At 39.6% G+C, this 19,844-nt stretch overlaps 2 protein-coding genes across 2 annotated transcripts; one reads left to right on the plus strand and one right to left on the minus strand.

Moving 5' to 3' along the window:
- Nucleotides 1–6,043: 6,043 nt before the first annotated feature.
- Nucleotides 6,044–12,858, minus strand: LOC106092623 (myb-like protein X). Its single transcript, XM_013259540.2, has 3 exons — nucleotides 12,352–12,858; nucleotides 11,981–12,242; nucleotides 6,044–8,530 (listed from the first exon to the last, which is right to left on the minus strand). The coding sequence occupies exons 1-3, from the start codon at nucleotides 12,750–12,752 to the stop codon at nucleotides 7,649–7,651; spliced, it is 1,545 nt and encodes a 514-aa protein (XP_013114994.2). The 5' UTR covers nucleotides 12,753–12,858; the 3' UTR covers nucleotides 6,044–7,648.
- A 1,749-nt stretch (nucleotides 12,859–14,607) lies between these two features.
- On the plus strand, nucleotides 14,608–16,336 carry LOC106092404 (uncharacterized). Its single transcript, XM_013259261.2, has 3 exons — nucleotides 14,608–15,141; nucleotides 15,209–15,326; nucleotides 15,406–16,336. The coding sequence occupies exons 1-3, from the start codon at nucleotides 14,744–14,746 to the stop codon at nucleotides 15,976–15,978; spliced, it is 1,089 nt and encodes a 362-aa protein (XP_013114715.1). The 5' UTR covers nucleotides 14,608–14,743; the 3' UTR covers nucleotides 15,979–16,336.
- Nucleotides 16,337–19,844: the final 3,508 nt, after the last annotated feature.

Raw genomic sequence — 19,844 nt, forward strand, 5'->3', positions numbered from 1 at the left:
TGATTTTGTTGACTCGCGTTGTTGTTTCATGCGCCGACTGTTATGAACACCATGCCTACAAAATGTGTATGTATACCAACCTTAAACATAAATGAAATGAAAATATTGCATCTACACAACCGGCTGTAGTGCAATGTGATAAGATATTTGTGAACACTCTATGGGTTGGATGGAACACAGGTTCGATACTCAGCAGCACACGAAAACTTTTTGCAATCTTTAAAATAAAGCTGTGCCAAGACGTTGTCAGGATGTGAACGGATGTCGACGTTTCATTTACAGAAACTGTTCTTGGGTTATCATGATCACTAAAGGTGGTCTCATTTTCACAACAACCACAAATCATATGGTGCAATCCGCCATCTTGCCATCAAGCTGATCGACGTTTTGCCAACACACACAAAGAAATTTGTGTGCGTGTGTGTATACGTGCGCGTACGTGAGCAGAGAATACGCGAGAACGAAGATGACACCAAAAGAGAGTGCAAACAAATATCGTGAGCGTGAGACCACCTTTTTAAATCCGCTTTGGGTGTATGTACATAGTGGCATGTTGCGGATTAATATCCGCGCCCCCTTTTCAAACTAACCTCATTTATCTATGGATGTTGTCATGGCCAATGTTGCCGATTTAGGTTTTTTCTACCAAATTTGGTCGGATGGATTGAACAATTTTAGGATTTGGTTTGATTTTGGTAGATTTTAAACGCAATCGTAATAAAAATACTGAATTAAAATTGCCTTATTTTAAACGATTCTTCTTTCAAGAAAGCAACGGTCAATAAATTTCCATGTTTGATTTAAAACAACCCTTCTGTACCCTACTCTGGCATAAGGAATCATAATCCAATGTTAAGTCCGCGGATCGAATCAAAAGCACATGTCTTGGGATGCGCAATAATTATTTGATTTAGCTGAAATTTGCGCGAAGTATTTTATGATGAATTGCAAGTATGGTCCAACTCGGTCTTTAGCCTGATATTACGACCAAATCTGCCTATAAAGAAAAACCGTGCATAGAACTTAAAAAAGGAGAGTATAGAAGAATCGGCACAGCCAGCCCTTGTTTAAACCCCTTTTTTTTTTTTAAAAGAAAACAGATGATCGAGCCATTAAATTCGGATTTAAAGAGCAGTGTAAACGGGGTTTTATGCATGACATAATTAACAGGTAGTGTACCGTAAACAGCTGAGTAAAATTTTTTTCTCGCTAGTGCACTACCTGTCAACGTGTTTTGGTTATGTATGTGTGTGTATTATAGTCAAGAACCATAACACACAATGAAAAATCAGTTGCACTAATCGGAGATCGGTTTATGTGGGAGCTGTATCAGGCTATAGATCGGTTAAGACCATATTGGGCATGTATATTGAAGGTCATTGGAGAAGCCGTAAAATCGGATAAGAATTGAGCCCTCATGTGGCTCAAGAAGTCAAAATCCAAGATCGGTTTATATGGCAGCTAAATTACGTTATGGGCCATACTTAGAAAAAGTTGTTGAAATTCATAAAAAATACCTCATGCAAAATTTCAGCCAAGTCGGATATGAAATGCGCCCTCTAGTGGCTCAAAAAGTCAAGACCCAAGATAGTTTTATATGAAAGGTATACTACGTTATGGACCGATTTGAACCATACTTAGCACAATTGTTGAAAGTCATAAAAAATACCTCATGGAAAATTTCAGCCAAATCGGATATGAATTGCGCCCTCTAGTGCCTTGAGCCAGTCAAGACCCAAGATCAGTTTATATGGCAGCTATATTAGGTTATTCCCCTATTTGATCCATACTTAGCACAGTTGTTGGAAGTCATAACAGATTATCATATGCAAAATTTCAGCCAAATCGGATGAGAATTGCGCATACCATTGGCTCAAGAAATCAAGATCCAAGATCGGTTTATATGGTAGCTATATCACGTTATAAACCGATTTGAACCATAATTAACACAGTTGTTGGAAATGATACCAAAATTTGCAAAATTTCAGCTAATTCGGATAAGAATTGTGCCCTCTAGTTGCTCAAGAAGTCAAGAGCCAAGATCGATTTATATGGCAGCTATATCTTAATATGAACCGATTTGGCCCATTTACAATCCCAACCGACCTATACTAATAAGATATATTTGTGCAAAATTTCAAGAGCCTAACTTTACTCCTTCGAAAGTCAGCGTGCTTTCGACAAACGGAGGGACGGACATGGGTAATTCCACTTAAAATGTCATGACGATCAAGAATATATACACTTTATGGGTTCTTAGACGTATATTTCGAGGTGTTACAAACGGAATGACGAAATTAGTATACTTAAAGAGAGTAATACACACATACAGTCACATTTTCATTTAGGACATTGCTGGTTTAGACTCTGAGTTGAAAGCTGGCTACAGCACCTGGCCGATGAAACTCCAGAGGGTCATTGCGGTACACAGAAACGACTGGGATAGAGGAAAACATGCAACTACGGACGATTAAATTATATCTCTATATAGACAGATAGAGCCTAATAGACTGATAGGATAGGTTAGGTCAGCTATCAGACTCTCTTAGACGTTTTCGTCCATTGTGATACCACAGACACAGATTCCTTCTAGCTCCTACCGTTGAACCATCCAGATCGCTTTAAAAAGCCCAATAACTTGCGAGTCTTCATCCTAAATCAGACAGATTCTCAAAGAAATGAGAACCTAAAGTGGACTTTCTTCTGACTGCTAGTGCGAGACACACACACAGAGGGTGTTCTATAGTCTCTTCTTCTTCGAAATCCTCGCAGCTTCTGCAAAAGTCGTTGCTGGCAACCTTCAGTCTGTCAGCATGTTTTCCGATTAGACAGTGACCTGTCATGATGGACACAATGACTGAGACGTCTGTTCTAGCCAATGATAGCAAAGCGGTAGACCTCTTCAAGTCTAGTTTAGGCCACATAGTTTTGGAATGCTCACAGCCCCTCTTTGTGACCATCTATCATTCGTTTTCTTTCGGGTCTGGTCCTGAAAACTTAGCTTACATGTCGCTTATCCATAGTTTCCAGTTTCCCTGGAATGTGTAAGGTAGTTCCTAGTCTCGCAGGCTCGTCCACTTAACAATTCCCTGTGATATCTCTGTGGCCCGGCACCCAGAACAGATGAATTTTGAACTGTTCAGCCATCTCGTTGAGAAATCTGCGATAGTCAAGGGCGGTTTTTGTGTTCAGAAATACGTTCTCCAGGGATTTAATGGCTGCATGGCTGTCTGAGAAGATATTTATGCCAATCGTCGTAATGACATTATATCTTAACCATTCAGTATAGAAGTCTATGTAACTTCTGTTACCAGGGATATCGTAGTTCCAATCGGTTCTATCAGGAATAGTGGTACAGTACTTGGTACAGTACTTTTTATCAAAATATTGGGTTGCCTAAAAAGTAATTGCGGATTTTTTTAAAAGAAAGCAAATGCATTTTTAATAAAATTTAGAATGAACTTTAATCAAATATACTTTTTTACACTTTTTTTCTAAAGCAAGCTAAAAATAACAGCTGATAACTGACAGAAGAAAGAATGCAATTATAGTCACAAGCCGTTGAAAAAATTTGTCAACGCCGACTATATGAAAAATCCGCAATTACTTTTTGGGCAACCCACTAGACTGATAACAAAGGTAGGTTTCAAAACCACCACAACCAAATGAAAACTCCCATGGTTTTAGTGAAAACGTTTCTCTTACTTTAATACTTTATTATGTTTAATTTAATATTTCCTTATTATACAAAGATAAACTTTTTTTTTATTATAAATTAAACGTAAATATATTTATTTTTAGGTTCTAACTTTACAGAGGTCTTTTTCCTCTGTAAATATTTGTTTTTAAATACATGAATATTATTAAAATATACGAAAATTAGTAAATGGGTTCTTAAAATACTTAAATGTGTTTTCAAAAAACAATAGAATGACTATTACAATTATAGAAAGGTAGAGGAGGAAGGATGAATTATAAATAAAGCTCCAGACTGGATGTAAAAAATAGCATGCAAAATAAAGCAACAATAAATTAAACAAAAAAACGCAAAACACATTCCAAGGGAGAAAAAGTCTCAAAGTAAAATCATCAAAATATGGCGTCATCGTCATTTAGTTTTTTTGCTCCTCCCATAGAAAGCGTTTTGCTGGACACCTTTTCTTTGGAACAATAATGAAATAATCGGAAGCCTGTGTTGATTTTTTCTTATTGATACTCGAGAGACGAGACAAGTACCGTGTTCAAACTTGAAATAAGAATGAAAAATATATAATTCTTGTATAATAAGATCAACACACATGCATATAGGTAATACAATTTGAAGTGACCTTCGTTTGGCTATTTGATAAGTGTGTCTAGGATATAGCATAAAGTGATAGGCTAAGACAATTTGTTCGTAGTTAAATTAAAAAAAAAAATGTAAATACGTACAATATAATACCTAAAACACATTTTTAAATTAATAATATTCAATTTTTTTGAATACATAAAAGATGAGCTGCCAAAAGAAATCTATACATGAACGATTGTCAAGGAGTGAAATAATATGTATTGGGTTGCCCAAAAAGTAATTGCGGATTTTTCATATAGTCGGCGTTGACAAATTTTTTCAACGGCTTGTGACTCTGTAATTGCATTCTTTCTTCTGTCAGTTATCAGCTGTTATTTTTAGCTTGCTTTAGAAAAAAGTGTAAAAAAAGTATATTTGATTAAAGTTCATTCTAAGCTTTATTAAAAATGCATTAACTGTCTTTTAAAAAATTCGCAATTACTTTTTGGGCAACCCAATAGCTGATATAAATTGTATCATAGAGCTTAAACTTGAAGCGGACAGCACTCATTGATGTGTGAGAAGTTTGTCCCTGTTCCTTAGTGGAATGTTCATGGGCAAAATTTGCAATTTGATATAATTTTTTAGAAATTATAGAAGCTTTTGCTGTAATGATTGCACTATTTTTAAACATTCTGTTTGGTTATTCACTCCTAATGATGGTGACATTTGTGAGGTACTATGCCTTGTAAAAACTTTTGCCCAAAGAGTGCCCAAGAGTGTCACACTGCGGAAAGCCGTTCGGTCTCGGCTATAAATAGGAGGACCCTTATCATTGTACTTGAATCGGACAGCATTCATTGATATGTAATGGAATGTTCTTGGGCGTATTTGCATTGCAAGGCACTGTCATTAACTAGCGTCTTAACAAGATGCCCGGTCTGAGGACAATTTCACATAGACAGAGGGAATAGGGAACCGAGAACTTCTTTGAATTCGGACAATTCTCAATTCTGGTTGAAACTGTGGTATTCATATCGAAATCATGGAAACAGAGCCACTTCCTGCGCAACACTCAAGGACAATAAATCTCCCATTTTTCCTCTTAAAGGCCCTAGACAGAGTCCTTGATGATTTGGTTGGCTACGCCAAAGCGACTTTTCGGATAAGCGCATAATCGTAGAAAGGCCTCTGGGGGTGGGCTAAGCACCCCCATAACAGTTTTAGCCCCCAGAATTTTTAAAAACTAGTAGAAAATAATGGAGGCCAACGTAGCGCAGAGGTCAGCATGTCCACCTATGACGCTGAACGCCTGGATTCGAATCCTGGCATTTTCAGCGATGGTTATTCCCTCCTAATGCTGGCGACATTTATGAGATACTTTGCCATGTAAAAACTTCTCCCCAAAGAGGTGTCGCTCAGCGGCACGCCGTTCGGACTCGTCTATAAAAAGGAGGTCCCTTATCATTGAGCTTAAAATTGAATCGGACAGCACTCATTGAATTGTGCCCTTAAACTGAAGGCGTCAGGAACCTGGAGTTCCCCAAATTGTGGGCATTCTACTGTTTTGATGGGGAGATAGTGATGATAGCATATTCCGTAATGGCGAACATGACGTTATCTCCACGGAAAGGGATTTCGAGTTGGAGGTAACCCACCTTTTCAGGATCTTCTGCATGCACGGAAAAGTTTTAATTTGGATGGGACCACGGGGAAGGAGTTTATTTCTATTTTCTTGAAATTAAGGAGTCGCAAAGGCTTATGGAAGGGTGTAATCTTTCAGACGGAGGTATTCACGTTCCTGAAGACACTGGAGACAAAATCATTGCCATGGCAGCTATCTGATTGAACTGCTATGGCAGCTTTCTAATCGGAAGAGTTTTTGGCGTCGGGCCATGTGAGGTCGAGATTCGTCGGGCAATCCAAAGAGTTTCTTCAAGAGAGGGCTAAAATGCCCTGCACGGGATATTTATGAGCACCACAATGGCGGAAATTTGAGCTCTGATTCGTGTAATGTTTAACGTTATAACGAGAAGCTTAACTAAGAGCTGCCGGATGCTTCGTAGGAGTAACTGCAATGCAATTGCGGACAATCAGTCGTATCGAGTTTCTGCGTGCCTATGACACTCGATATGAAAAGGCGATTTGAGCTCTGATTTGTGTAGTGTTTAAAGTTATAACGAGAAGCTCAACTGAGAGCTGCCGGGCATGTCCACAAATTACGGATAGTTTGATGATTCGTAAGAGTAACTGCAATGCAGTTGCCGACAATCAGCGGCATCGAGTGGTCAGTCTCAATGTGTGTTAGGGCGGCAACGGCTCTTGCTGCGTGGCTATGACACTCGATATGAAAAGGCGATTTATTGGCGCCTCTAAATAAGCAATCGCCGATCGTGTTCCCGTGGCAATCGGTCCCATGCGCCGAAACGAGCTTGCTCACATTTAGAAGTTTGACGAGGAGCGCCATCTCCCCTTGCAAATGTGTAGTTACAGCAACAGCAACATCTAAAATGCTCTGATGGGTCCCTGACCATGACGCGGAACAACGCGGCCGACGAGCTAGACAGGAATGAAGCGCGAATAAAAGCCGATCGTGCTACTAATTTAGTGAACGTTTCCTTTGCAAGCTTCTTGGTTGAGTGACGCGCATGAAGCGTGGGCTGACGCCGCGGGTGGCCAAGGCCCTGTGAATATCGTGGACTTATGGAGGAGTATTTCGCAGAACAGGGCATTGTTTATTCTATTATTTTGGCATTGTGTATTAATGCTATCTATGATGGCTGCGCCAAGAAGTTATTGAATAATGCTAGAGGGTATAGCATCCATGGCTGTGTGGTCCAGCAGTTTGAGAAAAAAGCCTCTTTTATAATACGCCAAAGGAAGGATAACAGCTGTTATTATCGGTCATTTAAGCGAAGATAAATTCTCACACGGTTTGTAAGTATGACAGGAAGATAAATTCGATCAAGCCTACTTTTTGTGGAAATGTCCTGCTCTGGGGGTTATCAGACATAGTGTAGAGACCCGATTCGGCTGTTCTTCTCCACCGAAACCATCTTTTTATATCATATAACACGTCTTGAGGTCATATCAATATAGCGTACATACTATATATTCCTTCAGGATTCAAACCCTTCTCTACACAATTACTACGCATGTCTAGATTTATAGATTTTTTGATTTTGGCAGCCTCACTCTTTTCACTACAAAATATGTATAACTTTCAAAATTGACGATATTTAATTCGCTTTTAGTTTTGTTTATAATCTTTCCTACAATGTAGCATTCAAAACTTAACAAAATCATAAAAAATAGTTTTTCTTATATTCTTTGCTTTGTATGGAGTACTCCCAAGTCGGCATTAGCATTTAGGATTTTTTACTCTTCTATTCTTATATTTATGGATTCTGGCGTAGAGGCATTTACAGTTACATTATCCAATTTTTTTAATATATCCTGCTGAAGTTTTAGAAGTTTAGGGAAAAACTCTTCCATTAATTTTACCTTTTTCTCCTCAAGTTTTAAACGTTTACGACTTATTTCTCCCTGCTCCACAAGTATGACATTCTTCTTCTTGATTTCTTGAATAAACATTGTTTCCAGGGTTTCTTGCGTTAGTGGTGCAGGTGGTGGGGGAGGAGGTAGAGCTTTGGCAGCTTTGGCAGCCGCTGCTGCTGACGCTGTTGCAGACTGCGTACGATTCCTTTTGCGTGGCGTTGTTGATGAGGAGGGTCGCCTTCGTGGCGCCGGCGTTTTTGTAGTATGATTGTTGTTCACATGATTTGGTATGGCAACAGCCATGTTGTCTGGCCCATTATTATTAGTAGTTGTAGTTTCCACCAAAGGTGTATGATTCTGACTGTTTGGTAAAACGGTGTGACTATTATTTATTGGGACACTTTGATTGTTTTCCAATTGATTAACATCATTATTGGTAACTTCTGAAGGAACTTGAGATACTGGAGTTGATGGTGGATTTGGGTTTTGAATTTCTGTTGTTGTTGACGTTTCTTCACTTGCTTGCTTTGATGATATTTGAGTTAATTGGGCCTCAACATCTACTGCAGCTGCTGTGGGCTCTACCTCCATTGCATGCTCATTGGGCAAAAATTCCGAAAATCCCTCGCGTTTTATATCGGCTTCTATTTCTTGTTTAATTTCCATTTGATCCAGACCAAATAACTCTGTGCTGAAGCTGGTGTTGGACTGTGAATTATTGCTGTAAACATTCGTTGTTAAATTCTGTTCACTTAAAGAAACCTGAAAAGAAAAAAAATTTGAAAAAATAAATATATAGAAATGGATAAGCAACATTAAGCCTGAAACCATCACACCTAATATGCTTGAAAAGTCTTCGAACCAAAGACGAAACGCGTCCCATAGTGGTTGGCGTGTGTTGTAATCTCTGGCTTTCCTTTTCCATTTGCAAAGAAAATCTCCGATTTTCTTGTAAAATTTAATAATCTTCGCACTAACAGGCGAAAAATCTTGAAAATGAAAGAAATCGGCAGAGCCCGGCCGGGATTCCAACCCGGGCACACCGAGCAACAGCGAAAACCGTTGTCGTTACCATTGTCTAGCGTGTCGTTGCCGTTGTCTTTATCAATATTAATTCAAACCTTATCAAATTTTAAAATATTTTCAAATATGGCCAATTAAAGGCTATTTTGTCCCATAAAATTTAAAGGAAAGGTGATTTCAAAGGCCCATACGTCCCACATTTCAACAAATCCATGGCAGTCGGTTCTACGTGTCTGATTAATCCAATGAAGTCGTTCTTTGGCCAAGGGCTGCCGCCTCAGTGCACAACACACTACTACGGCAACAAGCGCAAATATTAGGGCACCACTACCCGATACCCCAAATCATTTGGAGAACCATTTGGTGCCCACGGACATTTGCCCAAACAACGCACTGTACCTAACATAGAAATTAATATGCATTTTCAAAAATTCAATCATTTTTTTTAATTGAAATGTTAATTCGAAAATGTTAATCATTTATTTAATCGGATCAATTAAAAAATTATTTGAAAATTTTTTCAAGCAAATTTGAACATTTTGCCCATGAACATTACACTAAGGAGCAGGGGCAAACTTCTCACATATCAATGAGTGCAGTCCGATTCAAGTTTAAGCTCAATAATAAGGGGCCTCCTTTTTATAGCTGAGTCCGAACGGCGTGCCGCAGTGCGACACCTCTATGGAGAGAAGTTTTACATGGCATAGTACCTCACAAATGTTGCCAGAATTAGGAAGGAAAAACCACGCTGAAAATTTTTTCTTATGGTCTTGCCAAAATTCGAACCCAGGTGTTCAGCGTCATAGGCAGACATGCTAACGTCTGCGCTACGATGGCCTCTTAATTGCTTTTTCAAAAATGGTAATTGATATTATCATTTTCGTGATTGAAGCAGTTTCTATTACAAAATTAATTGGTTCATTAAATTTCATGATTGAGAACGATTTTTATATTTTTCTGTGTACGTATCGGTTTGACCCGATGAAGTCCTTCATCGTGAAGAGCTGCAGCCTCAGTGTACATGTTCGTCCTTTTTTCGTCATGGGAGAGGCACATCCCGGAGTGTATATCCGCACGCTTCTGCCCCATGCCAGGATTGAAAAGTACCCCAGATCATGGTTCTGTTCGGTTTGCCAGAACCCCTGCCAACTTTAGTCGGTTAGGAGTAATCGGTGCATGGGCTGGGTGCATTTCCGATCTTGTTCTTGCCTTACGTCGTTACGGAGGTATATTGGCAATGATTATGTTGCAAGGTGCTGTGCAAACATAGACAGCAGTGGGTTACAAGCGTCTTTGTCATCGTTGTTGTTGTTGTTTTTGTAGCCACATTTGTATGTGGAGGTGGCGATCATCGACAAGCTCTTATGGGTGAGTAAGCTCTATCCGGTCCATATGCGCAACGCAACGCAAGAGAAATCTTTTTCTGGTCTTTTCAGGCTTCGATAGCACGATCTCACTGCCCATTTTCCAGCCATCGGGAACTATGACAGTGCTCAGACAAAGATTGAGGACCTGTGCCATATACTCCCGGTTCACTCATGTTTGTCAGCATCAACGTAGATTCATTCTGGGCCCATTGATTCCTTCTGGGACAACTTGGCGCTACAGATGGCAATTGCAACTTCGTTCACGACAAATTGCTATGATTTTTATGGGCCTATGACGCTGAACGGCTGGGATCTAATACTCGTGAGAACACCATACGGGTTGGAACTCTCATTTCGGATTTGTGTGGTATTTATCGTCATAACGAGACACCCAGCTGAAAGCTATTTTGCCAAAAGTGGCAGAGGTCCCGCCATCTTGCAGACGAGCTTGCCAATATCCAAGCCAAGATCTTACCAATATCCATAATATCCAAGTGCTATCCATAAATACCACTTATGATAGTTGACCACCCTCCTGATTTCCAGATTTAGTTCCCTAATTCTGCGGTTAGTAGTGCCAAAGCTGGTATAAAATGAGCGGCTGATGCGTTATTGATGATCGAGTCTTTGTTCTACTTAAATTCGCAGGCAATTCAACTTTAGGTACAGTTCGTTGAGTCTAGGCTATGCACGATTAGATCGCCGATTTCAGAAGGCTCTGATCTCGATGTTTTCGCCGAAGTTATTCGACAAGTAGAAATATTGGAGGATTTGGGATGGCTACATTAGTGAGGAGTGAAGAAAACGCGATGTTTAGAGCAAATTAAATTGTACGGTTTGTAAGTAGAGATTTGGTCTAAATCCATAGGAATGGCGTGTAACTAGTTTACGTTATATATCAAAACAGAAGACTCTATAAAGAAGGCGAATTGCCCTTCTGCGCAGTGGCGAACGTCTGTGGACCTTCTCAGCACGCTCCTGGATGTGGCACTTCCAGTTCAATTTCCCATACCTTATCGGAAATTTGTCTGCTGAGGAAACGTGGCACCTCATATTGGCCCACATTAGTCTATCTAGTAAACAGGCAGAAATCAGTCTTCTCTAACTTTCGCCCTAGGCCTAGACCAATCGTATGCCATCTCCTAGACTCTTTTGGCACTTTTGTATAGGTGATTCGGACTCCTACCACTTAATGGTTCTGTGCCACTTAATCCCTTGTTATGAGACCCCACAATTTATCCACCTATTCCCATATGTGGTTTATTCAGTCTTTGCTATCCTATAACAAGTCTCTGCTATCCGTACAGACAGGCAGATAAAATTTTATAATCTTTCTCATCACACATATATATATTTTTATATACACTGCTCAATCACATGGCAGCCGTTTGTGCGCACCGTATTAACCCGATGGAATCATTCATCGGCAAGGGCTGCCGCCCCAGTGCACAACACACTGCATGATGGTAGGTACACTAGATGGAAGGTATACTGAACTCAATTTAAAACGATATCGCTGCAAATGCTAGGTGTTCAAATTGGACTTGGCGCTAAAAAATTTCAGACGACTATTGATAAAACTTCTCTCAAGTGGTGTTTCTAAGCGGCGCGCTTGTTTCGGACTCGACATAAAAAAGGAGGCCCATATCATTGAACTAAAAATTTATTAGGAATGCACTCTTTGATATGTGAGAAGTTTGCTCCTGTTCCTTTAAGGAAAGTTCTTGGGCAAATTACAAAAAAAAAAAAATAGTTTTTTTTTTGTTTAGACTACTTTTTTGTCACTACTCTTCAATTCCAAAATGATTATTCCATTACTTACATCTTCGGTAACTTGTTGTTCGCCAGTCGATTGATTCAGATTGATACCTTCATCTGTGTTTGATACATTAGCGGGAGATGTTGGTGCACCGCTGTGATTTAATAGCTCTGTAGGTGACATGTCTCGATTATTTTCCATTGCCTCTTGTGGCACCGGCTCATCATCTTTGGATCTGTATTGATTTCTTAAAATTTTCTCCACCAAATCGAATTTTTTCCATTTTATGGCATTTCTATCTGTTTCCAGCAATCTTTTCACTTGCCTGTCCCATTCATAATTGGGAGAAAGAAAAAAAAAGGAAAAATCAATGAGTTTTATGTATTCGACACTACCAATACTAACCAATCTATTAACCCCACTCCATTACCTACCTATATTTTGCCCTGGTTTGATTTACTTTGCACTGCACTTCCTCTGGTTTTACGTCTATGCTGAACCTTTCCTTCATCTCGTCTGCCCATTTAGCAAAAAATATGGTATTTTTCCCATGTTTGGTAAGACGCCAATTCTCTCTACCCCATATTAAAAAAAATTTGTCCTCCTCTTTGGGTGTCCAATAACGGCGATTTTTACCCTTGGACTCGGTATCTGCATGACTTTCAGAATCGTTTAAGGGATTAAGCGTCGCTTCCTCCTCATTATTTGGCTTGGATTGTTGGTCCTCAACAACTTCAGAGGGTTCCGCCATCTCTGGTGTTGGTTCCGGCTCAGGTTCTACTTCACTCTTAACCTCCGGTAATGGTTCGGGTTCTTCATGTTTTACTTCAATCATTTCGTGAAGATTTTATAACTTTTGTACTTATTTAATTGTTTTTTCTATACTATTAATGCAATGCATCCGAACCGCCGACAAAATTGTATGCAAAAATCACGTAGATACAACTAAGAGTTGCCAGAGTCACAACATCCGGATTTAGCAATAAATAAATAGGCTCTTTACACATAGTTATCGGTAGTTCAAATCTGGAAAAGGATGTTTCTATTAAATAAAGATTAGTGTTGTGTTCGCTTCTTGCAATATATTTCGCCGATTCCTTTTCTTTAGATAATTTTAAAGCATACAAAACGCGTTGGTTTCATGCAGTAGGCCATTGCCTCATTACTTATAGACAGTTTATAATGCACATCATGATCGTACTAATCCCGTGTACATGTTGATAAGAGGTTTTGCCACAAACGGTACATCGATTTTTTCCTTGTTCATGTATTTCTTCTCTTTTTATAACTTTATTTCTTCTTTCCATTTCCGTCAAGTTATGATTACACAATTGATAGGCGCCATTGGGCACACTACAGAGGTCGATGCATTGGGCACACTACAGAGGTCGTGATTTCGAAGCTTACCAAGCTCCATCTTCAGTCTGCTTTGCTCCGAAAAAGTAATATGCTTCCACTACTCACTAATTAGTAAGCTGTGCAATGGTAGAAGCATACCTCCTTGAGACGAACATTGGATCATATCAGGGAATCTTTCTTTGAGTGCTGCCAACGTTAAAGTATAAAGCATTTAGCGGGAAGAGCGTTTTATTTTTCCATATAACTTATGGATAAATAAAATGAATCCGCTAGAATGATATATAAAACAATCTGAAAAAAAAAATTTTAACCAAAAGTGGGCCCAAAAAAGTCTTTTGGCATGAAAATAAAAAAATGATTACTTGCTTGTGAAACATTTAAAAATTTCAGCGACTGTTCCGAAAGCTGAATATAATGTTGTTGTAGTTGTAGCAGTGTGCTGTACACTGAGGAGGCAACCCTTGCCGATGAAGGAATCCATCGGATCAATCCGGTACGTAAAACTGGCTTCCATGGGATTGAATATAATACCAACCCAAAGCTTGTGTATAAGTCTAACCTGCAGTTTTTGCATTCACGTGTAAAACACCCATAACGAATATTGACACATAGCCATTTTTATTTTTCCAACAAAGTGGCAACGTCTGTTTGGCATATATGCCGTAGGAATGGAAAAGTCAGTACTTTTTCAACCCGAAAAGTATCGGTGTACCCCCGCGACCGATTTAGTACCCTTTGATGTGCTAAGGAGCGTCGTGTTAAAAAATTCTATTCTGCAAACAAATGCCAAGAAATCAACACGCAAATTGTACACAATTTTGAACTTTGACGACTTAAAACACTATCTATATGTGCCAGCAGTGAATCACGCTTGTTGTGCTTATAGAAGGCTTTGGGAGTGGGGAGAGCCCCTGATATATGACATCAGTCAATCCTTTCAAGAATTCCTTACTTAACGCCTCATTTTGTACCTATTGGTCTATATGTCGGTTTGTAGCGTTTTAGGTTAAGAAGTTCCTCCTAGGTACTTGACACAAAATTTGAATATCTGATATCCGTTTTTGGGTTACTATCAATGTATAATCAAATAAATCGGTTGATGTATACTTCGCAAATATCGTAAAAGATGGGGCTCTTTCGTCTTCGGTTAGGGTTATATATAAGGGGCTGTTGAAAAGTGTAATCAGTAATCGTAAGGCAGTATTTTTCCAGAAAGAAAATTTCGATTTCTGCACTTGAGTATTTTTTATTTTTTTATTCAAAAGAGAAAGTACCCTTTCGGTCAATAAAGTACAGTTTTAGTACTATCTGATATGTTGTATTTTCCATCCCTGATATGTCGTGTATTATTATTCGTCTATACCGGTTGTATAAACAACAAGCATACGTGATTCCAAGTTTCGTTTGCTTAACCGTTCCTTAGTTTATGGGGTTTCTTTCCAATTGCCATATTCATAGTGCCTAGCAATGGATGGGGTGCAAGCCAATGGTGAACCAAAGCGAATTTTTCTGTCGAAATCCGTGGATGGAAACATGACAGTGGAGGCAAGTACCTCAAAGGCGTTTTCTGTCGAAATTCAGGGCCAAAAGAATCGTGTATATATTCCACCATCAAGACGGCGACCTCCGCCGGATAGGGACGAGGAAGATGAACATATTACCAATCATAAGAAACAAAGGTATTGGAATTCATACGAAGAAATGTTTCTAGTGGAGCTATGGCGTCGTTATCGTGACGAGGTGACCGAATATATTAAGCCATTGCCGGTGCATCGTAAAATAATGGTTGCAATGCGCCAAAAGGAAATGATGGTCACAGGGCAGGAATGCAGGAGGAAAATTAATACCCTTAATAACAGATACAAGTAAGTAGTTGTAATTCACAATGACTTCAGCAAATAACTGATTTTAACTCCGTTAAATCTTGCATAGAACTGAATTGCAAAGTCAAAAACTTACGGGCATTAAACCCGAATGGAAATTGTTTCCTTTGATACACTGCTTAAAAGCGCCTAAAATAAAGCAATTTGATCCCTGGCATGAGACATTGGTACGTATAAATATTAATTTTTTTTTTTTGACAAATATATAAGTAAAAAAATTTCATTATACACCCATCATAAAACCAGGTTGTGCGAAAGCTTCTGGAAAAGATTCCTAAACCACCAGAAACGAGAACTGTAATTGTTCGGCCACCAGTACCAGTACGCTTTCCTCTAGCAACTACTAACATTCACACCAATATAACTCCTTCCCCTCCACCTCCTCTTCCTCCTCCACCTGCCCCAGCACCAGTGGCCACTACTGCAGGTTTATTATTCGATTCTATACCACCTATACAAAATGTAATGAGTGGTTTAAACACTTTGGTTGCTTTCGAAAACTGTACCAACAATCCTTCGTTAACTGACCAGAAAGCAGAAATCTTAAAGCCTTACAAAGATAACTCCTTAACAATGTGTAACATCACTTTGAAAAAGTTGGAGCAATTACAGTTTGAAAACTTTCGTTTAACCAAGGAACGAGATGAAGCCCTTAAAGCTTTGAAAATGGCTGAACGTAATTTACGTATATTTGAAGCACTTCTGGCCGCCGTAATAACTCCGGATGATAATGCTGCTGCTCAAGTCCCCATAAAAATTCCCAAGAAAAGAGGACGCAAAAGAAAAGAAAATAAAATTGATGTCAACAATCCATCATAACTTCGATTGTTGGAATGGCAACTTCACTTCTCTGTAAACAAAATTATGTGTTTTTATGAATTTTTAAATTTATCAACTTGTGTCCAGAAGAATCTTTTAGTACCGCGATTTAGTATGATCTGGACATACTAAATATTTCGTTTTTTTTATGAAAAATTATAATTTTAAACTTTATTAGATATATGTTTTGTTGTTCAATGATTAATTTTTATTTTAGTTTCTTTTATATAAATCATAATTGAATTTTTTAATTTTGTAAATAAAAACGTGACGAAGTCTATTTAAAAAAAAAAGTTGTTCCAATAAAGATTTTTATGAAATGTGAAGAGTCGGAAGAGAAGGAGTTGTTTTCACAATACGAAGTATGACTCAAATGAAAGCTAGTTATGCGGATTAGAGAAAAACCGTCGATAAACGACAGTACAGTTATGTGTGCCTGAAGGAATTTAGGGTCAGGTTAGGTTAAAAAGAAGGCGCAGATATTAATCCGTCCCATGCCACTATGGACATACACCTAAGCCAGTAATCGGCTTGTTGTGCGCTCTAAAAAATATAAAGTAACCTCTAAAAAGAAAATTTTAAGTTAGGAATTCCGTGCTACTTACAAAATTCTTAATTGTTTTCAATACCACTCCCCTAAGTTGGTTCATGTCTGGTTTTGTGTCCCCACCTATTGCCGGTATCTGTTAGACGGAAAAGCCGGGAAATGACAAAGGAAATGCTCCAACGTCTCATCATATTCCCCGCATGCCCTCACATGCTATCTGTTGCGGCACCGATTTTACATAAGCGAGCTAGTAGTCCTATGTGTCCCGTTATGATTCCAATAGCTATACTGACCTTCTTACTTCCTTTCAGTAATAGCCTCGTCTTTTCACGATCTGGATCGCTCCATAGGATTTTCGCCGTCCTACCGACCGTTTCGCTGTTCCACTATGTTGCATGCGCATTCGTCGCCCACTCCATTAACTAGGACTGCGTCGACCCGAAAGCTTCGGGTTAACCATGTTTATTGACGGCAGTTTTCTGGCCCTTACCGCCAAATCGTCTGCCCTTTCATTTCCTCTTACTCCATTATGGCCGGCACCAAAACTATGCGGATTTTGCCTTCCTCAAAGAATGCGTTAATCTCCTTACACTGCAAGGCTGTTCGTGACCTTAACGTCCTGGTTGTCATTGCCCTTATAGCAATTTTACTGTCGGTGACACACACTCGACCTCCTCGCGTTAGGACCACACAACTTCCAATCCCATGGCAGCCGGTTGTACGTACCGGATTGACCCGATGGAATCCTCCATCGGTAAGGGCTGTCGTCTCGGTGTACAATACACTGCTACAACAACAACCTTACGCATTCCGTGATCGCCCGAATCTCCGCCTGCAGGACCGTATAATGGTCAGGCAGTCTAAAATAGATCTCAGGCCCTGGGTTCTCAATGAAGAACCCCAGGCCCACTTTTTCCTCTAGCTTTGATCCATCCCTGTAACATGATCTTCAAGATGACAATACTAGAGTTCCGTCAATCCAAGACTGTGCCGATGGCAGCAGTGCCTCGCACTCGACTTCAAGGTTCAACTCAGGTATCCAATCGGAAACCTCTTTCCTTCCTTCCAGGTTTCCTATTGTCGCCTCGATTATACTGCGATGGTATGAGCTGCTCCCATCCTCAATCCATTCTCCCATCGCCTTAAGTCTCATAGCCGCAGTGGCTGCCTCACACTTAATTTGGGTGTCAATGGGTCGGGTATCTAGAATAGTCTCATGTGCCCTAGTGGGCGTTGTCCTCATCGCTCCGCCTATGCCAAGACAACATGTTCTCTGAACCGTTGTATGGTCCTTATGTTGCACTTTTTCTCCATAACAGTCCACCAAACTAATGAGGCGTAAGTAAGTATTGGTCTAATCACGCTCCAGCCAGCCAGTGGACTACCCTCGGATTCAGATCCCATTTCAAGCCTATGGCCCGTCTACATAGTGCCCAACATCTGTGAGCCTTCTCAGTACGCCCCTGAAGGTGACATTTCCAATTCAGTTTCCTATCCAAGATTACACCTAGGTCTGCGTAGCAGACGGGTTTAAATCGCTCTTCAGTCAGCTTCCGTAATAGGTCATTTATGGTGGTCACCCATAGGAGTGGCGATAAAATGCCCCCCTGTGGCGTGCCTTGTGCCACTTTAGAATTAACTGAGTGAATTTAGGTGCCGAAAAGAATCACCCATAATCATGTGCCTTTTACCCGGAGCTTTTTACTATGGAGCATTCCAATATTCGGAACCTGTGGACGCCTGGTAGCTCCCAGCTAAGCTTCCCTTGATAACGAAAAACACCACACAGATTGGAGCTCAAAGTTCCGACCTGTGTGATGCTCATATATCCCGTGCAGGGGTTACTTAGCCCGCGCATAAATACCTTCCTGTTTTTATACCCACCACCGAAGGATGGGCCATATTCATTTTGTCATTCCGTTTGCAACAAATCGAAATATCCATTTCCGACCCTATAAAGTTTATATATTCTTGATCAGCGTAAAAATCTAAGACGATCTAGTCATGTCAGTCCGTTTGTCTGTTGAAATCAGTCTTTCAAAATAGAAATATTGAGCTGAAACTTGGCACAGATTCTTTTTTGTCCATATGCAGGTTAAGTTCGAAGATGGGCTTTATCGGACTAAATATATCTTGATATAGCCTCTATATTGACAGATCCGCCGATTTAGGGTCTTAGGCCCTTAAAATCCACATTTATTATCCGATTTTGCTGAAATTTTGGGCAGTGAGTTGTGTTAGGCATTTCGACATTCTTCTTCAATTCGTCTCAGATCGGTCCAGATTTGGATATAGCTGCTATATAGATCGACCCGCGGATTTAGGGTCTTAGGGCCATAAAAGATACATTTATTATCCGATTTTGCTGAAATTTGCTATAGTGAGTTGTGTTAGGCCCTTCGACATTCTTCTTCAATTTGGATCAGATAGGTACAGATTTGGATGTAGCTGCCATATAGAGAAATCTCCCGATTTAAGGTTTTGGCCCCATAAAAGGCGCATGACATAGGAACCTTGGACTAACCACCTAATGCTTCTGGATATTGTGGCTAGACAAATTGCTGCGACCACTGATGTGAGGGTAAGGGAGCTTTCTATTTGGTTATGTGGCGGCTACGGACACTGTGTTTTCTGAAGATATCTGTATCCTTCCACAATTGTCAGACTAATATGCACTAATTTTTTCCAATCCCACTGTGCGTAACTTTTAACTGCCCAGCCAGACCCACTAAATGCCATGGCAGCATCTTCCCTCCTTAACAAATTCAAAGGAGCGGTGTTGGTTTCATCATAGCTCTCTCTGATGAGGATGATTCCATCAAAACCCTTAAGAAACCGATCATTGCTATTTTCTTGGAGTCTGGGAGGATAGAATGTTTCAAAATTTTCCGCAAATTTTGCACTTACCTTCCAATGTAGAACAACCGACTTGAGGTAAAATTAAAACTTCATTTGGCGAATTTTCTATGCCTAAACACTAACTGCTGCCTTGAATCTTCATTAAAAGTAAATAAAAATTAAACAAATTTAGTAACAAACAACATTTTTATTTTTTACTTACCTCTGCCTTTTTGATCCATCTTGGTGTTAGCTTTTGTATTTTCATGTAACGGTTTCTCATAAAACAGCTGATCTTTACAAAACATCTGTTTAAGGTTGCAAATTTCTGCTGGCAAAAAAGGTCCCTGTAGGTCCAAGTTCTCTATTTACGAACTGTCAAATTTTGCTCTCTCTCGTGCTATCTTCTGCTGGCAAATAGAGTACGCGAACGATTTCTAGTAGAAATTTGTGCAAATTTGCACAAATTTTTGAGTTCCCG

The sequence above is a fragment of the Stomoxys calcitrans genome, chromosome 3 (assembly GCF_963082655.1).
Source record: "Stomoxys calcitrans chromosome 3, idStoCalc2.1, whole genome shotgun sequence".
Lineage (NCBI taxonomy): Eukaryota > Metazoa > Arthropoda > Insecta > Diptera > Muscidae > Stomoxys > Stomoxys calcitrans.